Below are 27,032 nucleotides of genomic sequence, written 5' to 3' on the forward strand. Positions count from 1 at the left end.
TAACTAAAACTATAAACTTTATGTAACTGAAACTTGTCAATACTTCACAAATATTCTATTATATATATAGTACAAAGTTCACATAACAAAATCTGCAATTTTTTTGTAACTGAAATCTTTCGTAACTTGGCAAATATTTTACTAAATTTACATATATAGTATGAAGTTCACATAATCAAATCTGTACAGTCGAAACTTTGCAAACTAACTTCACATATATAGTACAAAGTTTGCATAACCAAATATGCGAACTTTTTGTAATTGAAACTCGTCGAAACTTTACAAAATTTTCACTAAATTTGCATATATAGTACAAAGTTTACATAGAACTATACAAATCTTCTTAAGTAACTGATCCTTAAGGCGATCTGCGAATATAAGGCGACCAACACAAATTATTAGCGTGCAGATTTTTTTATATTCGCATGCTTACTGAATCACTTATAAAGTTATTTTTATTCATTTTGTTATTTTTTCTCATTTGTTTCTGAAAAGAACCCTAATCTTTTTTCTTCTAGAACTCTTAGTATTTTTTAATCTCTTTTTGCGATGATTCTCATGAAATTTTTTTGTTGCATTCCGATGAGGTTGCAGTATCCTTCACATCAACTTCCCAGGTTAGGTCGAAAGATAAGTTCCATACAAATAATATATATATATATATATATATATTAAAAATATCATTGATAGAAAGTTAGAAAAACATTAGGCAGACCAAACGATGAGATATCATTTGGAAAGCTAATAAAAAAAGAATGATAAAAATTAAAGGAGAGTAGCATAAAAGAATAGCTTGAGAACAAAAAAAATCATGGGAACCAGACAGGCTATAAGCCCTTCCCCAATGTCGATCACCAATCCAGAATAGACAAAGAGCTAGCCACTTTAAGCGCAACAACCAATACACCAATCTTGAATGCTATGATTGTGTGATCTATTAAATGAAGTATGCACAACCTTGAAATCCTGGCAATCTCCTCCAAATTGAGTATATATATGCATATTATTTTATTTCATTTTAAACATTTTTCTTTGTTTATATATATGAGTATTTATTATCTCCATGCATATCTGTGTTTGGTTGTTGCTATGAATATTTTTTTGTATTTTATTTAATATTTGTCACTAGATTTACTGTTTAGGGTTTACTATGTTTAAGGTTTATATATATATATATTGTATTGTAGCTGATTTATGTTTTTTGTTTGTTCAATGTCTTAAGTCTTCTATGTGTATCTTAAGCCTTTTGAGATATGACATCTAAAAGGAACATGACAGTAAGAAGAGAAAAAAGGTTGATGACAACTAACTACATAAAAAGAGTCCATTTATAGAGATGTCCGAGTATGATTTTTACATGGAGACTTTATTGACTAGTTATGTAAGTGTTAGGTTTGCATGTTTGTTTGTTACATTTGTATGTACTCATTTAAATCTAACATAAATGCATCACATATGTCAATTATGTAGCATCTGTATGTCTCAATATGAAAGAAAGGGCTCACATATTCTTGGAAAACCAAAATATGTTGTATTCTTTTTAGGAATGTGACAAGATATCCATTACGTTTACATACAAATAAATTACTTATGATTTGAACTTGATATATGTTACATATCTTAATTCTTCTCAATTGGGGCAATTAACACTAAGTTTTGTGAAAGATAGCCATGATAGAAAAAGAGTTCAGCCTCTATAATTCCATGGGGTCCATATATAATGCAGATTATAAACATAAAAAATTTAGTACAAACTCATTACTTAATAGTATCTTTATTTTTCTCTCACATTAGGTAAGATTAATGTTGTATTGCAAATTAATTTTTTTGTAAAGTGCTTTGGCTACGATATTTACTCAGATTGGATAGGTTGTCCCGTGGATGCTATTCTATAATAAGAAAATTAATAATTAATTTGCACATGTGTCTAAATTCAAGTTGACTTTTTATATGATTGTTACAATAAAGATTGTGGTATATTTGTCTTGATATAATGCTATATTTGGGCAGAAACATGAGTCTTGATTTCACGTAGGTATGTGTTTATATTTCTTGTTTTATTGTATTCTTGTGATGTAAGCTAACTAATTGTTTGCTAATAATATGTTTTTTTAGGCTGATACAACAAACAACATGAAGTGTATGATCAATTACTAGAAGAAATTGAAGAAGGAGAACAAAAAAGAGGCAATCTAAAAGAAGACAACAGCTGAGGCAACAAAACAAAATGAACAACAACAAAAATTATCCTCAAGAAAAATAAAACTTATTATATCAAGAGGTCCAGAGGACAAACAAAAGGATCCAAAGGAGGAGGCACCAGAGGAACTTGACATAAAGCAAATATAGGATTTTCTGAGTCGTCGTTGACAATACGTGCAAATAAAATATTTTCAATACGTGCTTTATAAAAGAAATTAATATATGTGCATTACAAGGTTTATTGTTTAATGATTGAATGAATGAATATATGTATGAGCAAATTGATTTTGAATTACTGGAATAAATGTATGAAATGAATATATGTATGAGCATGTTCATTTTGAATGAATGAATGAATGAAATGAATGTATGAATATAAATACACATCAAAGTTGCGATCCTCACCATAATTGGATGACATTCACACATCAGAATATGCGAACCTAAAACCATATTTGCGAATATGATCACATATTTACGGATGTCCATCTTCGAGATTTGTGAGATCCACATGAAAATAACAGGCAAAGATTTCCACATCCAGAAATATGTGATCACATTCGTATATGAGTTAACCTTATCAATTGAATGAGATTCACACATCAGAATGTGTGAACCTCAAACCATATTTGTGAATGTGGTCACACATATTTGTGGATGTCCATCTTTGAGATTTACAAGATTTGCATAAAATAACGTGCGAAGGTCTCTATATTTGCAAATATGTGACCACATTCGTAATTGAGGAGTTGACCTTATCAATTATATGAGATGCACACATCATAATGTGCAAACCTGAAACCATATTTGCTAATATCCATCTTCGAAATTTGTAAGATTTGTATGAAAATAATGCGCGAAGGTCTCCACATCAATAAATATGTAACCACACACATATGAGGAGTTAACTGTATCAATTGGATGAGATCCGCACATCAGAATGTGCAAACGTGAAACCAAATTTATGAATGTAGTCACATATTTGCGGATGTAGTCCATCTTTGAGATTTGCATGAAAATAATGCGTGAAGGTCCACACATCTGCAAATATGTGGCTATATTCACGTATGAGGAGTTAACCTTATCAATTGAACCACATTTGCATATCAGAATGTGCAAACCTAAAACCATATTTGCGAATGTGGTCAAATATTTTTGGATGTCTATCTTCGAGATTTGCGAGATTCACATGAAAATAATATGCGACAGTCCCTATATCCGCAAATATGTGACAACATTCACATATGAGATGCTAACCTTATTAATTAGACAACATTCACATATCATAATGAGTGAACATAAAACCATATTTGTGAATGTGATCAAACATTTGTGAATGTCCATCTTTGAGACTTCCCTTTTCATATAATAATTTAGTTCATTCATTAAAAAATGAATTTGCTCATACATATATCCATTCTATTCATTAAAAAATAAACCTACTCATACAATCATATATTTATTCCATTCATTAAAAAAAATGAACATGCTGATACAATAATTTATTTCATTCATTCATGAATTGGACCACCTGCTCATATAATAATTTATTTGATTCATTCATTAAAAAATAAACTTGTTACAAATATTTATAATATATACTTCTGTTACAGATAATATATATAAACAAAAGAATATATCTATACAAATTATATATGTTTGTGAATGTATCTATACAACAAAAATAAATAGGGGCACCATGTTGTGGGGTTGTAACTACTGCCCTCGTGCTCTTAGCTCCTCAAGATCTCTATCCATGCTCAGGATAATGAGGTCCTTTCTAGAGAGAAAAGATGTTTGAGTTTGCGAAAACTCTTATAGAACCGAAATAAGGAGGTCCTTGTTAGACATCTCCCTATCTTTGGATTCAAGCAGATCCTGCCGCCTACAGATTTCAACTCGTGCAAGAGTTAAGTTTGCACTCTCTCTACTTAAAGTTTTTTATTGCTTTTGTCTCCTCGCCTCTATTTGATCATCTTCCATTCATTTATAACTAAAGTATATATAAGTATATGAGTTAATAAATTTGTAAAGAAAGTAAATTTATAAACAAAGTTAATATATGTATATGTGCATTACCATATCCGCATGGCCTCTCTTCAACTTGGAATGACTTGGTAACTGCTGCGTGTCAGCAGATACATTCTCTTGGTAATGAAATCTCATGGAATACAAGTTGATGTCTTCACTGCCATTATGCTAGTTTTCCAATATGAAGGAGAATAGTGTGATACAATCATTAGACCTATCCTTCAAACAAGCTGACACGCTTCTACTAACGATGAAAGGGTGACAGGGTTATTGCTGAACATATATAAACAGTTGGACAACTCATCTGACTATTTGGCGTTCAACTTCATTCATATTGTGCAACAAAATATTCTTCCTCACGAGGTTCATGGCTTGGATAACTACATCTTCCTCCACTATATCTTTTTTGTAGGAGCACCACATTACCTACAAAATAAAGTTTTATTCATAATTAGTCATATATTGTATTATTTAAATATATAAAAATTGAGAGACTGAGTTATATTCAAGGAGCCTTCTGATGGATATGTCTCTCATATCCAAACCTACAAGGATCAATACATGAATTAATATATAAATTAGTAATAAAGCATATTTGTACCTCCAACAACATCAACATGATGGTCAGTTTTTTTTTTATACTTCACTTGATTCAATTTCGCATACAAGTGTGCAAGTGAAGCTGTTCTCCATGCAAATTCATCAACGCAATGTAGGTCTTGCAATAATTTTATATATGATGCATTGATCAACTTTTCACTACTATCGATGAATAAACATATGCTTAAGAAGTAGTGCAAGAATGCCTTTAGCTCCCTCTCTACCCTATGATCGGTCTTCACTCCAACACAAGGTATTGTCTCATTTATTCTCTTGGCCTTGTTGTCATATGTCTTCCTCGACCATGACAACTTCAACCTTTAACTTTTGAATGCATCCTCCAGTTCTTTCAATAAGACTTCACATAGGTGCTTCAAATCTCCAAACTGAGGTGCATTCACTGGCTTTCTATGGCACTTTAGTCCGTCTATGCATGCCATGTCCTCTAAGGTGATGGTCATCTTAAAATTGAAGATCTTAAATATGTTGGTTGTTGGGTTCTATAACTACGAGACTATGACAAATTTGTTATGGTATGACCTCTAAGGATTTTCGAACTACGAGACTATGACGAATTTTCTGTGGTGTGACCTCTAAGGATTTTAAAAAATGCATTTAATCCATCAAGTCCTTCTCTTCCTTTGATAGTATTAAGAGCCAAGAATGTGCTTGAAACCAGTAGAATTGATGCATAAAGAGGGTTGGATCCTTCGATTATTGAGCATGTAAATCATACAATCACAACAAAATTTACATAAAATTAATCAAATATCATAATTCATAAGAAAACATATAACTTAAAATTTAAAATTTTGATATAATATTATATTTCAAATTCAAAACCTAACATATAATTCAAATTCAAATTTATAACCAAATCTAAACTCACCATTCAAAGCATGTATGAAGTTTAAAATTTACATTGTAATTAAAATGCAAACTAATCTAGATATCCTTTTTTGTACAATTGACTTTCAATTTCAACTCCAAACTTATAATTCAATTTCAGAACATAATATAGTACAAACTAGTTATCTTACACATTCAATTCACATTCTAAAATTCATGTAAAATTTAAATTCAAATTCAAATTAGCACCCAAATTAATTAATAAATTTCAAGAATCAAACTAGTTATCTTAACGAATATAAGTTTATACTAAGACTAGTTATCCTAAAAACATGCTTGACACATATATGACAAATTATTCATTGAACTATTTATCCAAAATAGTGTTTATACAAACATATTTCACACACACACACACACACACACACACACATATATATATATATATATATATATATATATATATATATATATATATATATATATATGTATATATATATAAACATTTTAAGAATTGAATTGCCAAGAATCAACACAAACACATATATATGATAATTTAATGAATGATCAAATGTGACATTGAAATTGATCGCAAACATCTTACAAACATATTGTACGCAATAACTTCTGGGAAAAATACATATCCACAGGCGTTGAACCTTTTTTGTTGTTGTGACCTCTTCCTTAAAGCATGCACTTGCTCCTCCAAGGGTTTATCTCCCACCTCCACATACTCCTTCACACTCTCCATAACCGGAGCCTTCTCTTTTTTGTGAGGTACCTCCTATGGAGAGGGACCCTTACTCTCCTCCTTCATCTAAGGACCATCAACATTATTCATCACCCCATCATCTGCACCTCCTATCTTCTCTAAAATCTTTGCAACATCAACTATAACATCCTCCCTTTGTTAAGGTACCTCCTCCGCCCGTTTCACCCTCACAGTGTCCACACTATCCCTCTGTATCTCACCACTACCACTACATATGGCCACATCTCCTACTTTCTCTAGCTGGGTATTGAGGTTAGCAACAACCTTAGACTCCATCAATGACTCCTTCAATTTCTTTACCATTAATTACACTCATAAATCTCCCTCCATGGTTTTGGCCACAAGCTTCTCAACCTTTTCTTTTGCAATACTTTTGGTCACTGAAAGTGTTGACCACTTATTTGAGCCTAACTTTATAAGCCTTCTCTTACTCTTGTTGTATTTATCGTGGTATATGTTTGGCCACATAGCATGTTCCTTCTCTATCCATATTTCAAGCTTCAACCGTACTTCATAGTAGGATGGATCAATAAATGTATAAGGTATCCATTATTGTCTTTGCTCTGTTTCATCAGTAGGTGTTGGTGTAGGTATTATTGCCAATATTAGTCTATTCATTCAAAATTTTATAATCAGTAAATAAAGAATGTACTACAAAAATAAAATAGATAAACGGATGATTGTCACTTATTGTCTTTAAAACTTATTACCCAAGGATTACATTGAAGATCATAGCTCAAAAGAGAAGTCGATCCATGCATATAAAAAAAGACATGATGATAATGAACATAACTACAAAAAGAAAACTCAAGGCGCACACTTGCATATGTCAAACAACATATCATACAAATGAACATAAATGAGAATAATTGTGTGCAACATGATCAAATTATAATACAAATTAAGAGGCATATAAGAAGAGGAAAAACTTTTTATTATAAAACCTAAATCAAGATATATAAAGATTATTAAATTTATGATCAAAAGTGGAATCAAGTAGCATCAAGAAATTAAATGCAATGTATAGGATAAACAAGCATGCCTAAAGTAAAAAAACATATAAAAAAAGAGAATGCCAAAAAGTTGTGCTTACCAAAAAAGAGGCTGCCAAAATAACATAAATAAGTAAAATATGAAGGAAGTTTTAGAGTTGTACATTTATCTATTCATTTAATAAGAAAAGAGAATATCAAAATAACTTATTCATGCCAGCGTTCAGTTAAAAAAATGGATTCATGCTAGAAATTTTAAAAAATAACTATTTCAACGGTTAACTATGCACTTACCAGAATATCTCACCACCGATGATATCCTAAAAGCTAAAAAAGTCATCGATGAAGTATTGTAAAAAGTATTCGTAAGAAAATAGTCATCAAAAATTGTCATCGAAAAAATGCTGAAAAAATATGTCAGAAGAAACATGGTGGGGCAAAAGGAGTTAGGGACCACAAACAACACCCTAAAATGTGAATAGAAGCACCAAAATGTGAAGCATCACTTTTTAAATATTAAAGCATCACATTTAATGCTAGTATGAACATTCACAAAAAAATTGAGAGGTTCACATTTAAGCTTTCAAAAAAATTGTGAATCTCATGTTAAATGTGTGTATATTCAGAAAGTTCGCAAATGAGGCACACGATCTGTATATACAAATATTTATGAATGTAAGCATACATTTGCATATCTCCTCGAGGAGTATTTACTTAACAAAGGTTCACAAGTTATATTTGTGAAGTTCGTATTGTAATATGCAAAATTCTCCACATATTTGCAGATCTCCTAGAGGATCGTATCCTAAAAGGAGTTTCACATGATTCCTCATGAATTTTGTACTATATACGTGAAACTCATAGGGAATTTGCAAAAGTGAGCAATTTTTAGTATTTTGCATAGGTGTTGCGAAACAAAGCGATGTACATCATTTCAATGAGAGCAATTTCATATAGGGTTTCAAAGTAGAAAAGATACATGTGTTTGATGTGTAGATCTACTTTGTTGGGATAAAAACTAGCCATATTCACATATTAGTTTATGCAAAATTTAAGATTTCTACAGAAACAACATGCAAATACAGTTTTTATTGGGAGGTTGCGAGATCCAAAGAGCATAGCAATGTATCTCACAAAACACAGGAGGAAATCACATATTTAAGAGAAATTTTACATATTTGGGAGAAAATTTGCATATTTGAGAGGAAATTTGCTTGTTGAAAGGGTAAAAAGGTCTTTTTAAAGCTAGACATTTGTCAATTTGGACATTGAGCGAATTTTGAAAATTCTTGAGTATTTCCATTTTGAAAATATTCATTTTTGACATACAATACAATCATTTTCCATTTTATGTGCCCTATTGGATAGGCAGGATGCATGGCCCATCCCATCCATTGGGTTCGAGGGTGATTGGGCTCACGATGGAGCACGAATCAAGCTCCAAATTTTCATGATGCCAGTTATAGAAATTCAAGAATATTTTCCCTCATTTTATGCACACATCTAAAAGTAGAAAAAGAGGGGTAGTGGGTGTGGCAAACTGGTAGTTATGACCATAATGACAAACGTTAAAAACAACAAGATATCATTTTTCAAAAACTCATGAGAATTTGAAATTTTTTCATAAATCTCACATTTTTTGGCAAAATCTTGGCAATAAAAAATAAATTAAAAAATATAAAAATTAATTTCTATAAGAAAATATTAATAAAAATTATTTAGAAATAAAACCACACAGTTTTTTCTTGATAAATAGCCGTTTAAAATGTAAATATCACATTTAAATTGTACTATTTATGTTTTTTCATAAATCTCAGGATATTTTGAAAATCTTGCAAGAAATTACCATTTTAAACATTCAGGCAATTTCTCACTATATTATCACGAGATTTTCATAAATCTCATGATATTTGTCACTATAACTTATGACAAAGAATTTCATCTCTTGTAAAACGACAAGATTCTATGCTGGATTATGCAAGAATTATTTTTGTTCTTCAGCCCTTTGTGCTGTTTTGTGAAAATTTGCTTACACCCTTAAAAGTAGATATGATGGTTAAGCAACCAAAAACTCCCTGTAACTTTGCCAAAAGGCCAAAAATATGATCTTCAAATGTAAAGCTTTACTCCAGTACATAGTGACATGTTTTTTTTAGGCAAAATCTCGTTTGTCAAAAACTCGTGAGAAATTGAATTTTTTTCATAAATCTCGCATTTTGGCAAAATCTCAGCAATAAAAAAATAAATTTTAAAAATATAAAATAATTTTTATAAGAAAATATTAATAAAATTTATTTAAAAATAAAAATACATGGTTTTTTCATGATAAATAGCCGTTTAAAACATAAATATCGCATTTAAATACCGGTATTTATGTTTTTTTATAAATCTCACGATGTTTTGAAAATCTCGCGAGAAATTGCCATTTTAAACTTTCAGGCAATTTCTCGCAATATTATCGCAAGATTTTCATACATCTCGTGATATTTGTTACAGAGCTCCGGTATAATAGCCCTAATTGCGTGATTAAAAACTCCAGCAGGGATATTCACGAATCAGTCCAGGATGTGGTCCTTTACCAAACTTGAAACCCACAAGAAATGGATCGCTCCGTTTGGATGGCCTCTTCCCAATTCTCTACCAATGCAGCCTGGCTGCTCACACATGCAAACGAGGTCCACTCCTGGAAGTCAGCAAGCTGATATGGTTCAAAAGCTTATTTCCCTGGTGCAGCAACTACATTTCTATCGGCAACATAAGATCTGTATCCAGGAGTCTCGAAAGTATTTGATCGAGGATACACTCCAACCGAGGATGGGAATACCGAACTCAAAAGATGGGGAAAATTCTGATTCAAGCATAAGAAAATTCATGAAGTATGCATTTTAACTTTCCAAATTATCATTTAGGCTATGTTTAGCAGCCTTGAATCAGAGGCTGTGTTGTGGTTTCCACCATGCTTTCATACTCTCTTGTTGTTTGGGAGATGTGACAATGCATTGGGAATGGTATCAGCTAGAGGCCGAGCCAGGAATTTAAGCTACGGTAGGCACAAATGCACATTTAAAAAAACAATTTTTTTTATGATAATAAACTATGGGTTAATGGACCTTGGTATGTTCTCTAGCAACTACTGGGATTTTAGCTATCACAAAAATGCCATTTAAGATAACTACAAAATCCTATTTCCATCGTTCTTATAAACATTGACTAATGCATTAAGCATGTTTGAGGACTAGTGTCCGCACTTATAAAAAGAACATAAAAACTTTTGCTATATTAAATCAAACAGTTCCAAAATCTTATTAAGGAAAGTATCAATGATCAGGTAGCCAAACTATTGAGAATCAAAGGTAATGTACTCTAACAATTTCATAGTCAATCCTTAACTGCCTATACCAACCACACAACATATCATTTATCTAATAAAAATAACATGCAAGAAAAAATCATTCATATATACTTCATAGATTCAATTAACATAACTACCTACAATAACTCTGAAAATCAACAATCCACAATAGCCTCCCTAACCCCATTCAATGGTTGTGCACGATAAACCCTAACCCCCATTGCATTAACACAAAAATATGATAAGCAAACAAATATAAATCAGCTACAACACAAACAAATACATATCTATGAAAAAAACCCTTAACAAATATTAAATAAAACAAAGAAAACATACAAAAAAAACATCAACAACAATAACCAAACACAAATACGCATGAAGCCATTAAATGCTCATATCTATAAAAAAAATCAAAATAAAATATAATAATATGCATATATATTATTTGTATAAAATTTATCTTTTGACCTAACTGAAGAAGTCAATGAGAATGATGATACCTCAACATCATCAGAATGTAGAATTTTTTTTTATAAAACTCACTTCAAGGAGAGAGAGAAAATGCTTTAAGGTTCTAGAGAGAAAAGGGTTACAATTATGTTTAAAAATAAACGAAAAAAGAAGATAAAATGAAGAAAAACAACTTTACATGTGATTCAACAAAATATGCAAAGTTACGCAGGTTCGCATGCCGGAAATTTGTGTAAATCGATATGTATTTACGGATCTCTTAAGATAAAATTCACATATTTGAGAGAAACTTTGCCTATTTCGGAGGAACCACATATTTAAAAGTAGTTCATATATTTAAAAGATATATATGTGAACTTAGGTATTTGTGAAGTTTCAAGGTTTGAGCTTAAAAGGATGTTAATATACAAACTTTGTGACATTCCAAAAAAAAAAAGTGTGAACCTCCTTTTAAGTGGGAGTCTGTGATACCCGATGAGCAAATCGATATATCACATGAACTTTGTGAGTTTCGCACATGCAAAGATGTCCTAGTAAAATTGACTATTTGTGATTTTGGTCATCAGGCAAATTTTGAAAAATTGTAAGGTTTTTAGGGAACACATCATTTTTGCCATACAATACGATAAGTTTTCATTAAAAAACACGTGAAGGTAAGGACATTAACAACATACACTTGTCAAGGTCACAACATACATTTGCAAACATCTTGACTTTATGTGAGTTTTAATTAAAAGAGGTTCACATGTTGTTTGCACAACCACAAATGTATTGCGTGAATTTTCCAAGCTTGAACTTTTAAATTCTAAAAGGTTCACATCAAACTTGCAAATATCAGAAGATCCACACATTTCATATGTGAATCGCTTGTGTTGGGATTCAAGATAGCCATGTTCACAATTTTTTTATACAAAAGTTGTCAGGTCTGCGAATTTAATAGTTATTTAGATATTGTGAACTTCAAACAACATACATATCTATCGCTTGTGCAAATGGTAAAAATATCCTAAAAAGGTCTAGAATTGGCAATTTTGGGCATGAAGAGGATTTAAAAAAAATAGTAGGCATTTCCAAAAAACACGCTATTTTAGAAAGACAGCACGCATATAGAAATGGTTAACAAAGTCACAAATAGGTCAAGTCACCCAAATAGGGCCCAACTTACCTATGGTGGTTAGATGCCGCTCATCACTTGGATGAACATGATGAATGGCATATAAATGACCACCTAACCTGATCCACCCTCCAAGGAATTGAATTTAGCAAAATCAATGTTCCAAAAGAAGACAGAAACATTACATCGTTTTGAACCACAGCACAGAATGGTGGAGCTCTTACTCGGTCTCTACACTTAGTTGGTCGCTACATACTCTGCAACTGGCTACAGTTCCTGATGCAGCTATATCAGTAAAAGGCTTGTCAACAATTTTGAAATGTCAAACAGGAAGCTGGTTATACAGAAGTTGGACAAAAGAGGGGAGTGTCCTATACTCCTATTCTAGACGGAAGGAGGGTATATGTTATATTCCTTCCATCCTTGCGCTAGTTACCTTCCCAACTTAAATTGTTAGAAAATTCCAGTATCCTAAGAATGCAATTTTTTATAGAAAATAACAAATAATGTGAACTTTTATTTCATTAAAAAGATGTACACAATAGAAGATAAAATATTTCGCTTTGTAAAGTCTGATCAGAACAACTTACCATGGTTGACCACTTTAATCTCCCTTGAGACAGCCAAAAAAGAAAGCAGTGATACAGATTTATAACTGCTCAGCATCAGTTTTGAAGCACGCTTACAGAGCACAGCTTGCAATACATCATAGTTGAGCTCAATCAGCAGATCATGTGCCAACATACACAAACAGACAGACATCATGTTGCCATGTAACCTATCAACAGATTCTGGACACTGTACATTCATTAGACGGCCATAAATATCCTAACATGCTGGATCAGAGAACGTGGAGGATACCTTTAGGAGGTTGAAGATGGATGAGACTCAAACAGTCATCTTTTCTGATCCATCCATCTAGACAAGGCATCTGGAGTACCTTGAAGACAAGGCTGCAAGCTCTTCAAGCAGCATTTATGCTGTTGAAAGCACAAGAGACATGGTTCTACAACCTGCAATCCATGATACACATAGGGATGATATTAACAAAATTATAACAAATGCTGCAGAAAAATGTATCCATAAATTATAAAAATTACCATGATCAAGGTGAATTGACACCATTTTCCAATTTCGGCTTCCTTCTGCACATGTTAATTACTTGTGAGTTTCCTCTTCGGTTACATAACAGTACACAAGCCTTCAGGAAACATTAGGATGAGCCTGTAATCCTCTTGACATGCCTCTTTCCCCTATATTTTTGGATGAAGAAACTAATGTTGCTCGAATATTCATAAGTGAACACTGGATTCTCTGACAGTGGATTCCAGAATGGCACGTTCTACTGCAGCAAGAATATTGCTTGCAGCCAACACCATGAGTAGCAAGAGAGAAATCTATACAGAGCACCACAATCTCACTGTAAATCTCTCTGCCAGGCCAAAGCAGGACTGCCTCCCTAAAATGCCATGTTGCCAGGCCTCATGAGATCTATCTGATGATTGATCTGGACCTCCAAATAAATCTCACCTAGGTTGCTTTGGATTCCAGGAACCACCATTTCTGGAGATTGATGTGTTAGATCTTTCATCATCATTCGGCTGTATCCCAGTTTTCGCCTCAGAAAACATCTCCATGTGCCTCTGCCTTAATCCTCCTGTTCTCAGAACCCTTGTATTAGTGGATGTTCTACCCGATAGAGCAGCATAATTAGATGCCTTTGGAATCAAGAACTCCTTTGGAAGGAGTCCATGTCCATAAGACATTTTCTCTCCTTGGCATCAGCAATTAGTGCAGCCCAGTCATCAGATTGTATTAGAGCATTGGCATTACCCATAACCTGTCCAATGAACATGACAGTGAGAGGTTGTTTAGATGCAAACCGAATATGAAGGATCCAAAACTACAAGAGGATAAAATGTGTAACTCAAAACCAAACATACCCAAAGTGCTCTTCGTGCACGGGTAAGAGCAACGTTCATGCGCCTAATATCAGCAACAAAACCCACTCCATGGCTTGAAGCACGAACACAAGACATTATAATGACATCTCGCTCCTGTCCTTGAAATGCATCAACTGTGTTGATATACAGATCCTTCCCTTCTTCCGATTTCAAAACCTCTTCAAACTCACGCTGAAGACATTTCAGCTGCAGCTTGTAAGGTGTTATTATGCCAACAGATACCTTGCCACAACCTAGGGATTTCAATGTCTTCTGAAGATGCTCATACAATTTCAAGGCAAATTGTGCTTCATGAATATTCTGATATGAAACAGATCCACCCCGGTGGGATTCTCTTCCATGGGTGATGTCATAGAACACATAAGGCTTGAGTAAAGGATCCTTGTAGTACATCTCATCAGCCATGTTTATAACACTATCACTGTCAGTCAAACGGCCCTGGTAAAAATACCTGGATGGGAAGTCACGTATTTGAGGATGCATCCTGTACTGCACAGACAACATTGGGGGGCAACCTGCTTGCTGGAATCTCTCGAAGAGACTTCTGCTGTACAACAAAGTCCCTGCAGCCTTGCTAATGACAGTAGCAGGAAGTTGTTGGGGATCTCCAACAAGAACACATCTAGCAGCACCAAGAGCAAGAGGTGGAAGGACAGCTACTTCACTTGCCTGGGCTGCCTCATCAATAACAACCATATCAAATCCATGAGTAAGGCGAGAGAATAACTTGCGGCCACTACTTGAGACTGTTGTGAAGACGATCTCAGCTTCATTTGCAAAACTTGCTTCAAGACTAGAACGAGCATCCTCCAAATTAAAACCACTGCCAACACGAAACCTTTCTTCTAGAATAAGAAGGCGAGACATCTCAACCAATACTTTGTCCCTTCCCTCCACAACTGCTGCCAGCTTTTGTAATAATGTATCACGATTATGATCACGTGTGACAAGAACATCAGCATCAACACCTACAGATCCTTGAGAACGACCAGCTGCAGCAGAAACACTAAGTTCCCTTTGGAGACAAGATATCTGCTGTGAGAATTGTGCTTCATGTGCTTTTAATTGATGCATCCAACCAATAATTTCCTCACGTCCCTTAACCAAAAGTTGTTCAGTTCTTCGCTCCACAGATACAGCCTGTGCAGCACGTGTCTGTGAATCAACACCTACTCGAGCAACATCTGGTCGATAGAATTTCATTTCACCATCAATGAATCCACGATCCAGCAAACGCGCCAGCAACTCATCTGTTGCTGCATTTGAAGGAGCACAAACAAGCATGCGAGGCTTTGGACAAAGCTTGGGCAAGGTACGAAAAAGGTTCTGATCCATATTCCGCAACACTTCATCAATGGATCCTGAAGAGACACTCTCAGAACTGCTTTCATTAGCTTGCTTGTAGCTTTCAGGTGCAAGTTTCTTAAGTAAAGCAGTGTAATAGTGCTGATACTGAACAAGATGTATAACGTTTAGCATTCCCCATACAGTGTGCGTCTTTCCTGTTCCTGGAGGCCCTTGAACCAAAGTAAAAGGCCAAGGATCCGGTTTTTTGTTCATTCCACCACTGCTCGTACCGGTAGCTGTATGCATTGCAGCCCACTGAATAGCCGCTAACTGTGGTCCATTAAAGTTCCGGTGTAAATAGTCCACAAAATTTGGTGTAAAGCATTCAGGCATCGCTGGTGTCTGCTGCTCATATTTTGGAAAATATTCTGGACTAGGCTTGAGAATTGCATTTTGCATCTGCATGGAAAAACATATATATGCGATCTCAATGTGTTCCTTGTGAAGACCAATCAAGCTTATATATCACATTTAATGTCATCTCAGTACACACCTGAGAATTGAGACGGCTAAATGCATGAAGTGCCAAATATTCCCGTTGAGTTGTCGCAAGAGAACCCAACACTGTCAGATACCAAGTACTCTTTGGCACAAATTTCCTCAAGACGTGATCATCATCCACCTTACTGAAAATGCCAGCAAAATATTGTCAAGTCAAGAGTGGTCGGAATTTTTGAGAAGGTTATATATCTACAAGTCAAATTGAGACTTGACCTTGAGTCACAGTCCATTTTGACCCTGGCAACTCGTTGAGTTGAGGTGTTTGACTTGTACCAACTCAGAAATATGGCAACTGAAGGCCAAGTCATTGTGTTAAGTCCTGTGCAATGTTCCAAAGTAAGACAACTTAAACAAACCAAAGTGAGGCAAAAGTACACAGCCAATTGCATCTCACATCTCAGGCCAACTTGCAAGATTCATCCAATGCCACACAAATCTCGTAATCAAGGATTGTTTCAGCAAGGGAATATCTCATGATAAAGTAAAATTATACTTTTCAGGAAAATCTTGGAAAAAAAATCACCCCACATAAGATTTACAAAATTTAGGAAAAACGATGAAAACACAAAGGAAATTCTTTAATATAAAAATTTCAATATTACAATAATTTGACAGCATTCTAAAAATAGACAACATATTGGAATCTTATGAAACATCATGACAAATTGTGACATTTTCAAGATCTTGCAGAGATTTGTAAATATGGACTCATCATAAGATAAACCCCAATGTTAGTAATATTAATGAATCTGAAATTTCTAAAATCTGATAGTAAGTAGAAACAATTTATGGTATATCAGTAGATGGAAAAGTCATGCATGCACAAATAGGTAACTACTTGCAGGTATCGCCACTTTACCTATTAGAATCATAAATGTCTCCAACATAAAAATGAAGAATAGCTCCCATAGGATCACGTGTATCAATTGGTGAATACCGCCTAACAGTACCAGCTACTCGTCCAGTTACTTCAGATTTCAAGTCATCTTCACATGCACCATCATGGTTATTTTTCTTGGATCTAACTGTTCAGACGCAACACAAAAGAAAATCAGGAAACATTCATAGATTGAAGTATGGCATCACAGAAAAGGATGATAATCCAATACCTGTCCCCGGCCTGGGAGAAGAAAGAACAGCTACATCACCCTCTTTAAAAGCCCATTTGCATTCATGTGACGGAAGAACTGTTACATCGTACCATCCTGTACCCCACAATTGGAAAATATTATTTAAACCTTTTATGAAGAAAAAATGAATTGATTGTCATTGACAGTATGCAGTCACTCGGTGGCAGAAAACCGGATTTTACAAGTAACTCGAATGATTCTGCAGTTAGATTCTCAGCTACAAGTTATTTCCCTCACCATGTTTCAAACAAATAAGGTATAGTGTTTGTAAATGTCTTATCAGAAAATGCATTAGCTAGCAAAAACAGCTAAAAGATCCAAAAAAAGCACATCAACCAGAGTGTCTCCTAACATCAAACAAACAACAATCAGGTTGACACATCATTTGTTAGTAGACAAATAACTGAAAACCATGCATAACTATAAAATTCATGAACTTGATAAAACTATACAATAAATTATTGTGTAAAATATGTCATATTTGTATATTGACATCAATTTTTTACTAATTATTGTGTGCAGCTACTGAGACCAATTTCACAAGCCATACAAAATCACTGTCCCTGAAAAGCAATCTTCAAAAAGAACAATTTCCTTTCATGGATAACTAGTTCTTGTTCTAAGTCACACGGACTCGGTTGTACGGTCAACGCACCCACGTCTGACACGGGTGCGGCTTAGGACACGGGGCGGACACGGTCAACCAAGTGTCGGACTCGGTCAACGCACCGGGGCCGAGTCCGTTCACATTTTGGACTCGGTCAACTTTGACCGAGTCTATTTTTGTCCATTTTTAGGGCAAAAGACATATAAAAACTAAAAAAATGATCCTTTTATATATATATATATATATAGCCAAGTCTTATTATTGTTATATATATATAGCCGTGTCCCCTAATGGGCACAACTTTGACCGAGTCTTATTATATATATACATATATATATATATATAGCCATGTCCCCGTGTCCAAAATTTTTTAAATTGCTCCGTACCCGTACCTGCACCCGCACCCATGTGACATAGTTCTTGTTTTATTTTCACATATCAACCTAAATGAATCAAGCATGCTACATGAAGTGGGAAAATGAAATTAATTTCAATTTTGCAAAATAACTACCTCCACCACAGGTCAGAGACATAATGACATATCATATGCTTTATGAAGACAGTGTAAATTCAGATCTGTGTTACCAGAAACCAAGAGGAGAGGAAGAAACGAGACAGGAGAAAGAAGGGCTGCAGAAACTTATTGGGACGTGATGTGTGTCATGGATCCAGATCCAGATCCATAATTGGATCCAGGTTCACGTCTCTTTGTAAAAGACATTATGTATTGTATTTACATTTGTCTATTTTACCCCTGTTTATATGTTTTGTTGTACATTAAAGTTTGGGGTTAGTATTGTACTTTTACGATGTAATCAGTTACAATTCTATACAATAAAAGAAAGCCTCCCATACGTCTAGGGTATTGACGTTTTGGGATTTCCTGCAGCCTCCTCCTCCTCTCTCTCTCTCCATCTCTTCTTGTCTTCTCGTTCTCTAGACTGGTGGTTCTCTAATTTACATGGTATTAGAGCAAAGTTCGATTCTGGATTGGTTATCAAGGTGAAATCAAAAGCTTGGCTGGTTCTTTCTTTATTTCTTATCCATGTCTTTTCTTTTCTCATTTTTCCTATTCTTCCTCTTGATTTCTTCTTCTAAAGCACAAAATATCTATTTTTTGTTCTCTAAAATCTGTTCTCATGTTTTGGGTTCATCGTTTACCCTAAAATATTTCGTTCTATCTTATTTTGGGTATATTTTTACCCTAAGAAATAATCTCTACATCCTTTTCTTTGCTGCTGCATTGTTTTTCATGTGAAACCCTAAACTCAAGTGAATACCTTATTCTATCTCTTTCTTAAATCGTTTTCGCTTCTAAATCTTCTCTAAATCAATCCTAGAAGTTAAATCGTTTTCAGTTTGCATATCTATCTGGTTCCTGCAAAAAGAAAAGAAAAACTGCAGACCAGTTTATCACTGAATATCAGTTATCTTCATATCTTCATGGTTTATTGATTTTCGGCTATTTATTTGAGCATAAACACGCCACTTTCCGTCTTATATTCTTGTTTTCTTAAATCTCTTGTGATGGATTCTTCCATACCTTCTACTCTTTTTACAAGTTTCTTGAATCAACTCGTCTCTAAAAAACTTACCAACACAAATTTTCTCACGTAGAAAAGACAAATCATTCCCTTTATCCACAGCCAAGATCTTTCGTGTCACCTGAATATCCGAATTTATTGTGCAAGAAAAGGATGAAAAAGTGGTTGTTGTCACCACTCAAGTTCGGAATCCAGATTTTGTCTTCTAGATGAAGCGTGACCAGGCACTCGAGAAATATATCACATCCACACTGTCTCTGGAAGTTCTGATTAGTATTCCTAATGATTGCATGACTATGGAACTTTGGGGTAAATTGGTTCAAACATACTCTCGACTCTCAGAAATGAGAGTTATGTTCTTGAAAAGAGAATTTTAGAATTTCAAAAAGGGCACCATGACCATAATGGAGTACTTGAATAAAATGAAGCAGATTATTGATCAACTTGCTATGGCCTGTCATGAGGTCTCAGAGAAAGATAAAGTGCAGCAGACACTTAATGGATTAGGGCTGAAATACAATGTAAGTGATGATCTATCTCAACACTTTCTATCTTGTTCCTAATGATGTGCTGATCTATCTCAATGTGTTTTGTCCTTCCATGTTGTATTGGATTAAGTGAAATCTTCATCGCACTTTGATTATCACAAAATAAAATGGAACTCAGTCTTTGTTGATTTAGATCAGTCAATAAATATCTAGTCCATGTCACCTCTGATGAAGCTACAGCCATGGACCGATATTCAGCCTCAGTGATGGAACGAGCTATTGCTTTTTGTTTCTCTATGAAACAAGATTTTTTCCAATAAAAACGCAATACCCATGAGAATGACCTTCGTTCATCTGGATCTCTAGCCCAATCTGCATCTGAGAAAGCCATTACTGTAACGCCCCAAAATTTCAAACTTGCGAACCTTTTAGAAAACTGGCAGGAGACTAGAAAAAAATCTTTTTCCTTCAGAGTTTGTTTATGAAATCAGCGGAAGGCTATTCTTTTGTTAAATCAGAAGGCAAACTGACAACTTTGGGCACGTTAGCTAAAGAACCAAAACTCACAAGATTCGGATATCCCAAGAAAAATCCGTTACAAACCCAAAACGTCCAGGACGCGAGCTAAGAGCAGGAAAAAGAAGTCTTGAAGTCATCTTGCAATCGCGCCATCGCCCGTAGTGTACCTAATCATCACCTGTACCCATAGAATGAGTTAGTTTCGCGAAAAACTAGTAGATGCACAAGAGAGACTACAGGAAACTGAATTAAGTACATTTAATTCAGTAGGTTACGCAGTTTAAAGCAGATATGCAATTAAACAGGTAAGCAATGCAAGCAGGTGAATAGTGCAAACGCGTTAGTACAAGCGAATAAGTAGTGCAAACGAGTAAGCAGTTCAAAGCAAGTAAGCAGTTCAACTGATAAACGCAACATACGATTCAATTGATCGTAGGCTGTGAACCACCACGCAACTAGCTTGTTCTCGTTCCTAGAACGAGGTCTTTGCATTGAATCAGTATCAGGACATCGTTTGTCGCTCTCACGACTTCTAACAAACGCTTTGTCCTGAACAACCTTAATCTATTCTCATCTCTCAAAGCCTTACGTGGCCAACAGTCACCGGTTATGACTCACTAAGGCGTCATATTTTCCCAGAAAAGCCCACCCTTCCGTAGAAGGTCTAAAACATGATCACTAACTCAAATCGCTAACAATCTGATTCTCACATCTGAGTCCTGCATATAATCATACTAAAACAGAAAGCCGAAGCTATAAATTTATAACTGACTGTCTCAAACAATCTCAAAAGAGCATCACAGCTCACCATAACTTTTTATGGTAAGCAAAAACACAAGATCCACGTCGGATCGCTCGGTCCGGGAGATATACGACCTGACAAGGAATTACTGCCCTAGAGGATATACCTGATCTTGGACCATACACTTCCTCACAGGAGTTCACTGTCTTTGGGGCTACCCGTTCGTGGACAGTGTACATCCTCACAGAGATTCTACCGTTCTAGCCGGATTAGCCGATCTGGAAAATGTACAACCTCACAAGGAATTACCGCCCTAGATGGTATACCTGGTCTTGGTCATACATACCCTCATAACGAGACCTTTGGGAAATCGGTCCCCAACAAACATCATATCCAATCAAAATCATTGGATACACGCATCAACACAAATGACCGCTCTCAGGGTCGATAGCCACTATTACAATCAACAAGATCAACACCGGATCACCTGGTCTGGGAAATGTATAACCTCACAAGGAATTCCGCCCTAAATGGTATACCTGGTCGTGGACCATACACTTCCTCACAGGACTTCACCGTCTTTGCGGCTACCCGTTCGTGGACAGTGTACATCCTCATAGAAATTCTATCACTCTAGCCGGATACCTGGTCTTGATCATACACGCCCTCGCAGATAATCCATTGGAGATCAGGTCCTCGGCAGATACCTCACTCAGTGATACATGCATCAATAATCGACTGCTCTGAACCATTGACCGCCTCGGGGTGAGTAGCCACAATATGGGCACAAGCATGTATCTCAGCAATATGCATCGTATTATTGTCACAAAGAATATTGCAATCCTCAAATAGGACCTCAAAGCATGCGTAAACGACACATGAGAACACACAGATATGGCAATCCAGTTGATTCTATAGGCGAAGAGTAACTAACTCTATCTGACAGTCAAACAAAACAACTGAATAAGACAAGCACTCGTAAAACATACAATTACCATAAAATGGCTCAGTCCATCAACAAGTAATTAAATTAATCATAAGGCATAAACCATTGCATCACAAGCCATTCATAAGCAATCATACGACAACAGTTATATCACAATATGTAAGCAGCTTATAAGACAAACGGCCACATCAATCCTAGTTGACACCAGTTCGTAGATTACGAGCTGTATGCAATCACATCAATCATAAGAGATGCAAGCCAACAAGTGTTACGCTACAATAAGCACCAAACAGTTCGACCAAAGGGTAAAGCAAGTCACATGCTAATATGTAGCAACTGGCATAATGCTATTATTATAAGCATTTAACTAGTATGAGAAACTCCTTATTACTCTACAAAGAACTGCGTAAGCAGTTTAACCAACTAGAGTAACGCCTTGACAGGCGTGCACAGCTCAACGAGTAGCATACTGAACTACCGAACAAGCAAGCGATCGACCAGTGTGAACAAACTTTATGTTTCGATATTACTGACATGTGGGTACGCGCAAGCAAAACGTATAAACAACTGAGACTAGTTCGGGCGTCTGTTATTCTATGTATTTTCAATAACCCGAATAGCTAGTTGAGTCCGCTCCAAAGGGGACGGCTTTAGCCGAGAGAAGATTCCCCAGAGGCTGAAAAACAGTGTCACGGATGCATCCAACTTCTGCAGAAGTGTTAAGCTAACTTGTGTAGCCCCTTTTCCCTTAACTCCAATGACTGAGGATGTCGGATCATTGCCCGTGGGGTGGTTGTTAACAACCTGTCTATTGGAGTTTTGTACTGCTCTGTCCTCTTCCTTGACAGAACAACCAGAAGCGAATGGGTGCGTTACGGGTTGCTTAACTAACGACCCATCCTATGTTGTGGTCTTTAAACCACTCGAGCATCTTGCCTGTGAAGGCAAATGTGAGGTCATTTATGTGATTACAACATTGTGCATTTAGCACTGTTCGAAGTCGCACGACCGTCTCATCCGATCATCGCAGTACTAGACGTGTCGTGCACGACTACAAGTACTCTAGGATGAAGGGAGTATAGCTCCTCAATAGAAGCCTCAACAGGAGTGTTTCACAAAGATGTAAAGTTTATCAACTTTACTTCATCTTTTGAAACAACAGTATCTTGTGCCAACATTATGCATGTGATTTTCTCGAATCTCATCTGCTATCGAGGTATCTACATGTCTCGCATGACTCGATACCGGCCTCGATAGACGAGATATGAGTTTCTCAACAGAACACCCGCTAAGAAATTCGCTCGAACCCCCAATTTGGGATCGCCCGAGATATGCCAAAAAGGCGAGCAGAACCAACCAGTCGCATCCTTCCAAATGCTTCGATTCGGGGCAGTCTTTGATGCTTTTGAGCAGCTCCCTAAAATCTCAAGTCGACTCTGTAGGACTGCGCACACGAAGAGCCAGGATCCTTGCGAGGTATCCCTCTCCTTAGACAAAGGTGTATCGTCAGCTCCCGACTGAACTCTTGTCGCAAGATGGAGTGATAGATGTCTCTTGCATCCTCCACGAGGATGCCTCAAACACGTATGCAATGAGCGAGAACCTGAGCGTCATCTGCAATAGCAAGGCAGTAACAACACATATGCAAAAGCAAGAGCCTGGCGCAAAGCGCGGCGGCAAAGTAAAGACTGTAAGCAGGAGTGCAACGCAAAACCTTTGCGCGATGCGCGACGGCAAAGTAAAGACTGTAAGCAGGAGTGCAACGCAAAACCTTTGCGCGATGCGCGACGACAAAGTAAAGGACTGTAAGCAGGAGTGCAACACAAAACCTTTGCGCGATGCGCGACGGCAAAGTAAAGACTGTAAGCAGGAGTGCAACGCAAAACCTTTGCGCGATGCGCGACGGCAAAGTAAAGGACCGTAAGCAGGAGTGCAACGCAAAAACCTTTGCGCGATGCGCAACGGCAAAGTAAAGGACTGTAAGCAAGAGTGCAACGCAAAACCTTTGCGCGATGCGCGACAGCAAAGTAAAGGACTGTAAGCAGGAGTGCAACGCAAAACCTTTGCGCGATGCGCAACGGCAAAGTAAAGGACAAGGATCGTGAAACCGCGTCCTTGAGTTAAATGCGTACTCGTACAAATATATATATATATATATATATATATATATATATATATATATATATATATATATATATATATTTATTTAATGCTCTATTTTTAGTTAATTGAACTTAATTCAATTGTCCAAGTCTTTTGTGCAATCTTTCCCTACCTTTGAGAGTTGCAAGCTTGCTGGCGTCTGCGAGTGTATGCGGTGGACGACTGGGGTCACAGAGCGCGAGCAGGGTCCGTCACACGAGCTGCAAAAGTAACAATCTTAGCAAGCTAATACCAAAATAGAAAATCAGGGGCACTCTCGTCGTCCTGACGTAAGGGAAGCAGAGGCAGGGGCATCGTGCCCCTGCGCACCTGCTATCAACGCAAGAAGCAGGGGCAGGGGTAGCGAGCCCCTGCTGACCTGCTGTCAGCGGACTACGAGGAGGCAGGGGGTCGCGCCCTTGCCCGAAGAAGACAACGAGGGAGGCTTCGCCCTGCCTGCCAAGAGAGCAAGGAGGCGAGGCCCTTCCCTGCAAGCCACTAAGGGGGAGACAGGAGGCCGCACCCTGCCTGCCGAATATGCAAAGAGGGCTAGGGGACTCGGTCCTCTTCCATCTCTGCAAAAGGACAACGACGACGACCCTGTTCTGTCCTGCAAAAAGAAACAAAGATAAGGGATGAGCCCCTGTTTGCCAAGCAGAAACAGAACACAGGGAGGGCTCGGCCCTCCCCTGAATAATAGAGGGAGGAAGGGGGGTCTCGGCCCCTTCCCAGCGAAACACGGAAACGGGGAGGGGATTGACCCCTTTCCTACGCAATAAACAAGCAGGGAGGGGCTCGTCCCCTCCCCCTGTATAAAAGACAAGCAGGGAGGGGCTCGACCCCTCCCCTAACATCAAGGGACCGAGAAGGGGGCTCGACCCCTCCTCCTGCATATTACGAAAGCAGGGGGTTGAACCCTCCCCTGTATAGCACGTAGGCAGGGAGGGCTCGAACCCTTCCCCGCAACAAACAGAGGCAGGAAGGGTCGAACCCTCCCCTGCACGACAAAAGGAGACAGGGAGGGCTCGACCCTCCCTGTGAAAAAGAAGGGACAGGGAGGGCTCGACCCTCCCTATGACCAAGAAGAGACAGGGAGGGGTCTCGACCCTCCCTGTGAACACAAAAGGGCAGGCAGGGGCCCCAAAACCCCCTGCCAGAACCCTTCTCACAGGCGGCAGGGGTTTTACCCCTGCCGACCTGTCGGGTAAGTGGCAAGGGCTCGGCCCCTGCCGACCTACCTGAACAAGAGGCAGGTAGGGGAGGCGGGGCTTACCACCCTGCCGTCCAAGGCACGAGCAGCCCCTCCCCTGAAGCCCTACGCCCAAGAAAAGAGGTGATGCAGGCGGCAGCCTACCGCCTGTCGAAAAGAAGAGGGGGAAAAATGAGGGGAGGTGCTCAGCACCTCCCTCCCTGGCGGACCCAGAGCCACCACGATTGGTGGCTCTGGTTCACCGACCCTTGAAGAGGAGAGTCGTGGGAGACGAAGAGGAGAGAAGGAGAAAAAGAAGCGTACCTGGGGGTCGCCTGAGGAAGAATCGCCGGCATACGAGCGTCGCCGGTGAGGTCGCAGAGTGGAGGCTCGAGCAGGTTGCCGACGTCAAGGCCTTTCGATGAGCTGAGAGATCGCAGCAGGGAGAGGAGCGACTGTCACCGGCGAGGGGGGGATCCGACGATGCTGTGGTCGGTGGTTGTGCTTGCCGAAGATGGCGGTCGAGGAAAGCGACGAGAAGGAGAGAGAGACGAGAGCATAAGGGGGGGGGGGGGGGGGAAGGAGGTTTTGAGAGACCTCCTTCCCTCTGTCGCTGCGTGCTTTTATTAGCACGCAGCCGACTAAGCTCGTGACAGATCCGGGTCGGGTCCGGATTAGGGTCCGACCCGAGCCCAAATAATTTTTTTTTTTAGTTGTTACAATTATTGTAAGCATGTCTTCATTGTTGTCCCTCTTCTTATAACAAAGTATATCCCTAAGGGTACCTTTTAAATATCCAAGTATTCTTTTGACGGCTTCAACATGGTTTGTGGGCAATGCATGTACCGTGAAACTTGATTTACAGCATAGACAACCTCTGGAAGAGTGAATGTAAAATATTAGAGCATACCTACAATACTTTGATATCTAGTAGGATCATCATAAACTTCTCCCTCATCACAACTGAGTTTTTGTTGGAGTGGGCTAGGTTTCAACAGTGGTTTGCATTCCTTCATACTGGCCTTATTGCAGTCCCTCATCACAACTGATTGTGGATCAAAACATGAAAGTCTTTAAAGATTTTAAAAACTTCATGTTTGTGCTTCATAAAATATATCCAAGTGTATCGTGAATAATTGTCGATGAAAGTGACATACTATAGACTCCCAGAATAAGAAACATTGTTAGATGGCCCTCATGTTAAAATGTATATATATAATTTTAAATTGGTTTTCTTCCCTTTGTAATAGGTAATACCCTTTAGGAGCATTGTGATAATTTTGTACATGTAATAGGATATGCTCTTTAGGGGCAGAACTAACCTCTTTTTTTATTTTGTCCTTTACACTTTTACAAAGGGCAGTTTTGTCTTTTAGTCAATATAGTTGTTGGGAATCTCCAACAACTATATTTAATGTTGTTTTTTAGTGAAATATAGTTGTTGAAAATCTCCAACAACTATATTTAGTGTTGTTTTTTAGTGAAATATAGTTGTTGAAAATCTCCAACAGCTATATTTCTAGCAGTTGG

At 37.2% G+C, this 27,032-nt stretch overlaps 1 protein-coding gene across 1 annotated transcript in view; it reads right to left on the bottom strand.

Annotated features, from left to right (window-relative positions):
* Positions 1–12,958: 12,958 nt before the first annotated feature.
* LOC149812075 (uncharacterized) overlaps positions 12,959–27,032 on the bottom strand; it is an 83,516-nt gene continuing 69,442 nt past the window's right edge. Inside the window, 7 exon segments of the mRNA XM_089992574.1 lie at positions 12,959–13,396; positions 13,484–14,130; positions 14,133–14,223; positions 14,327–16,093; positions 16,188–16,320; positions 17,055–17,220; positions 17,305–17,400. Coding sequence (XP_089848700.1) covers positions 13,910–14,130; positions 14,133–14,223; positions 14,327–16,093; positions 16,188–16,320; positions 17,055–17,220; positions 17,305–17,400 — 2,474 coding nt within the window. The 3' untranslated portion in view covers positions 12,959–13,396; positions 13,484–13,909.

The sequence above is a fragment of the Nuphar pumila genome, chromosome 17, assembly GCF_984573655.1.
Source record: "Nuphar pumila chromosome 17, dmNupPumi1.hap1.1, whole genome shotgun sequence".
NCBI lineage: Eukaryota > Viridiplantae > Streptophyta > Magnoliopsida > Nymphaeales > Nymphaeaceae > Nuphar > Nuphar pumila.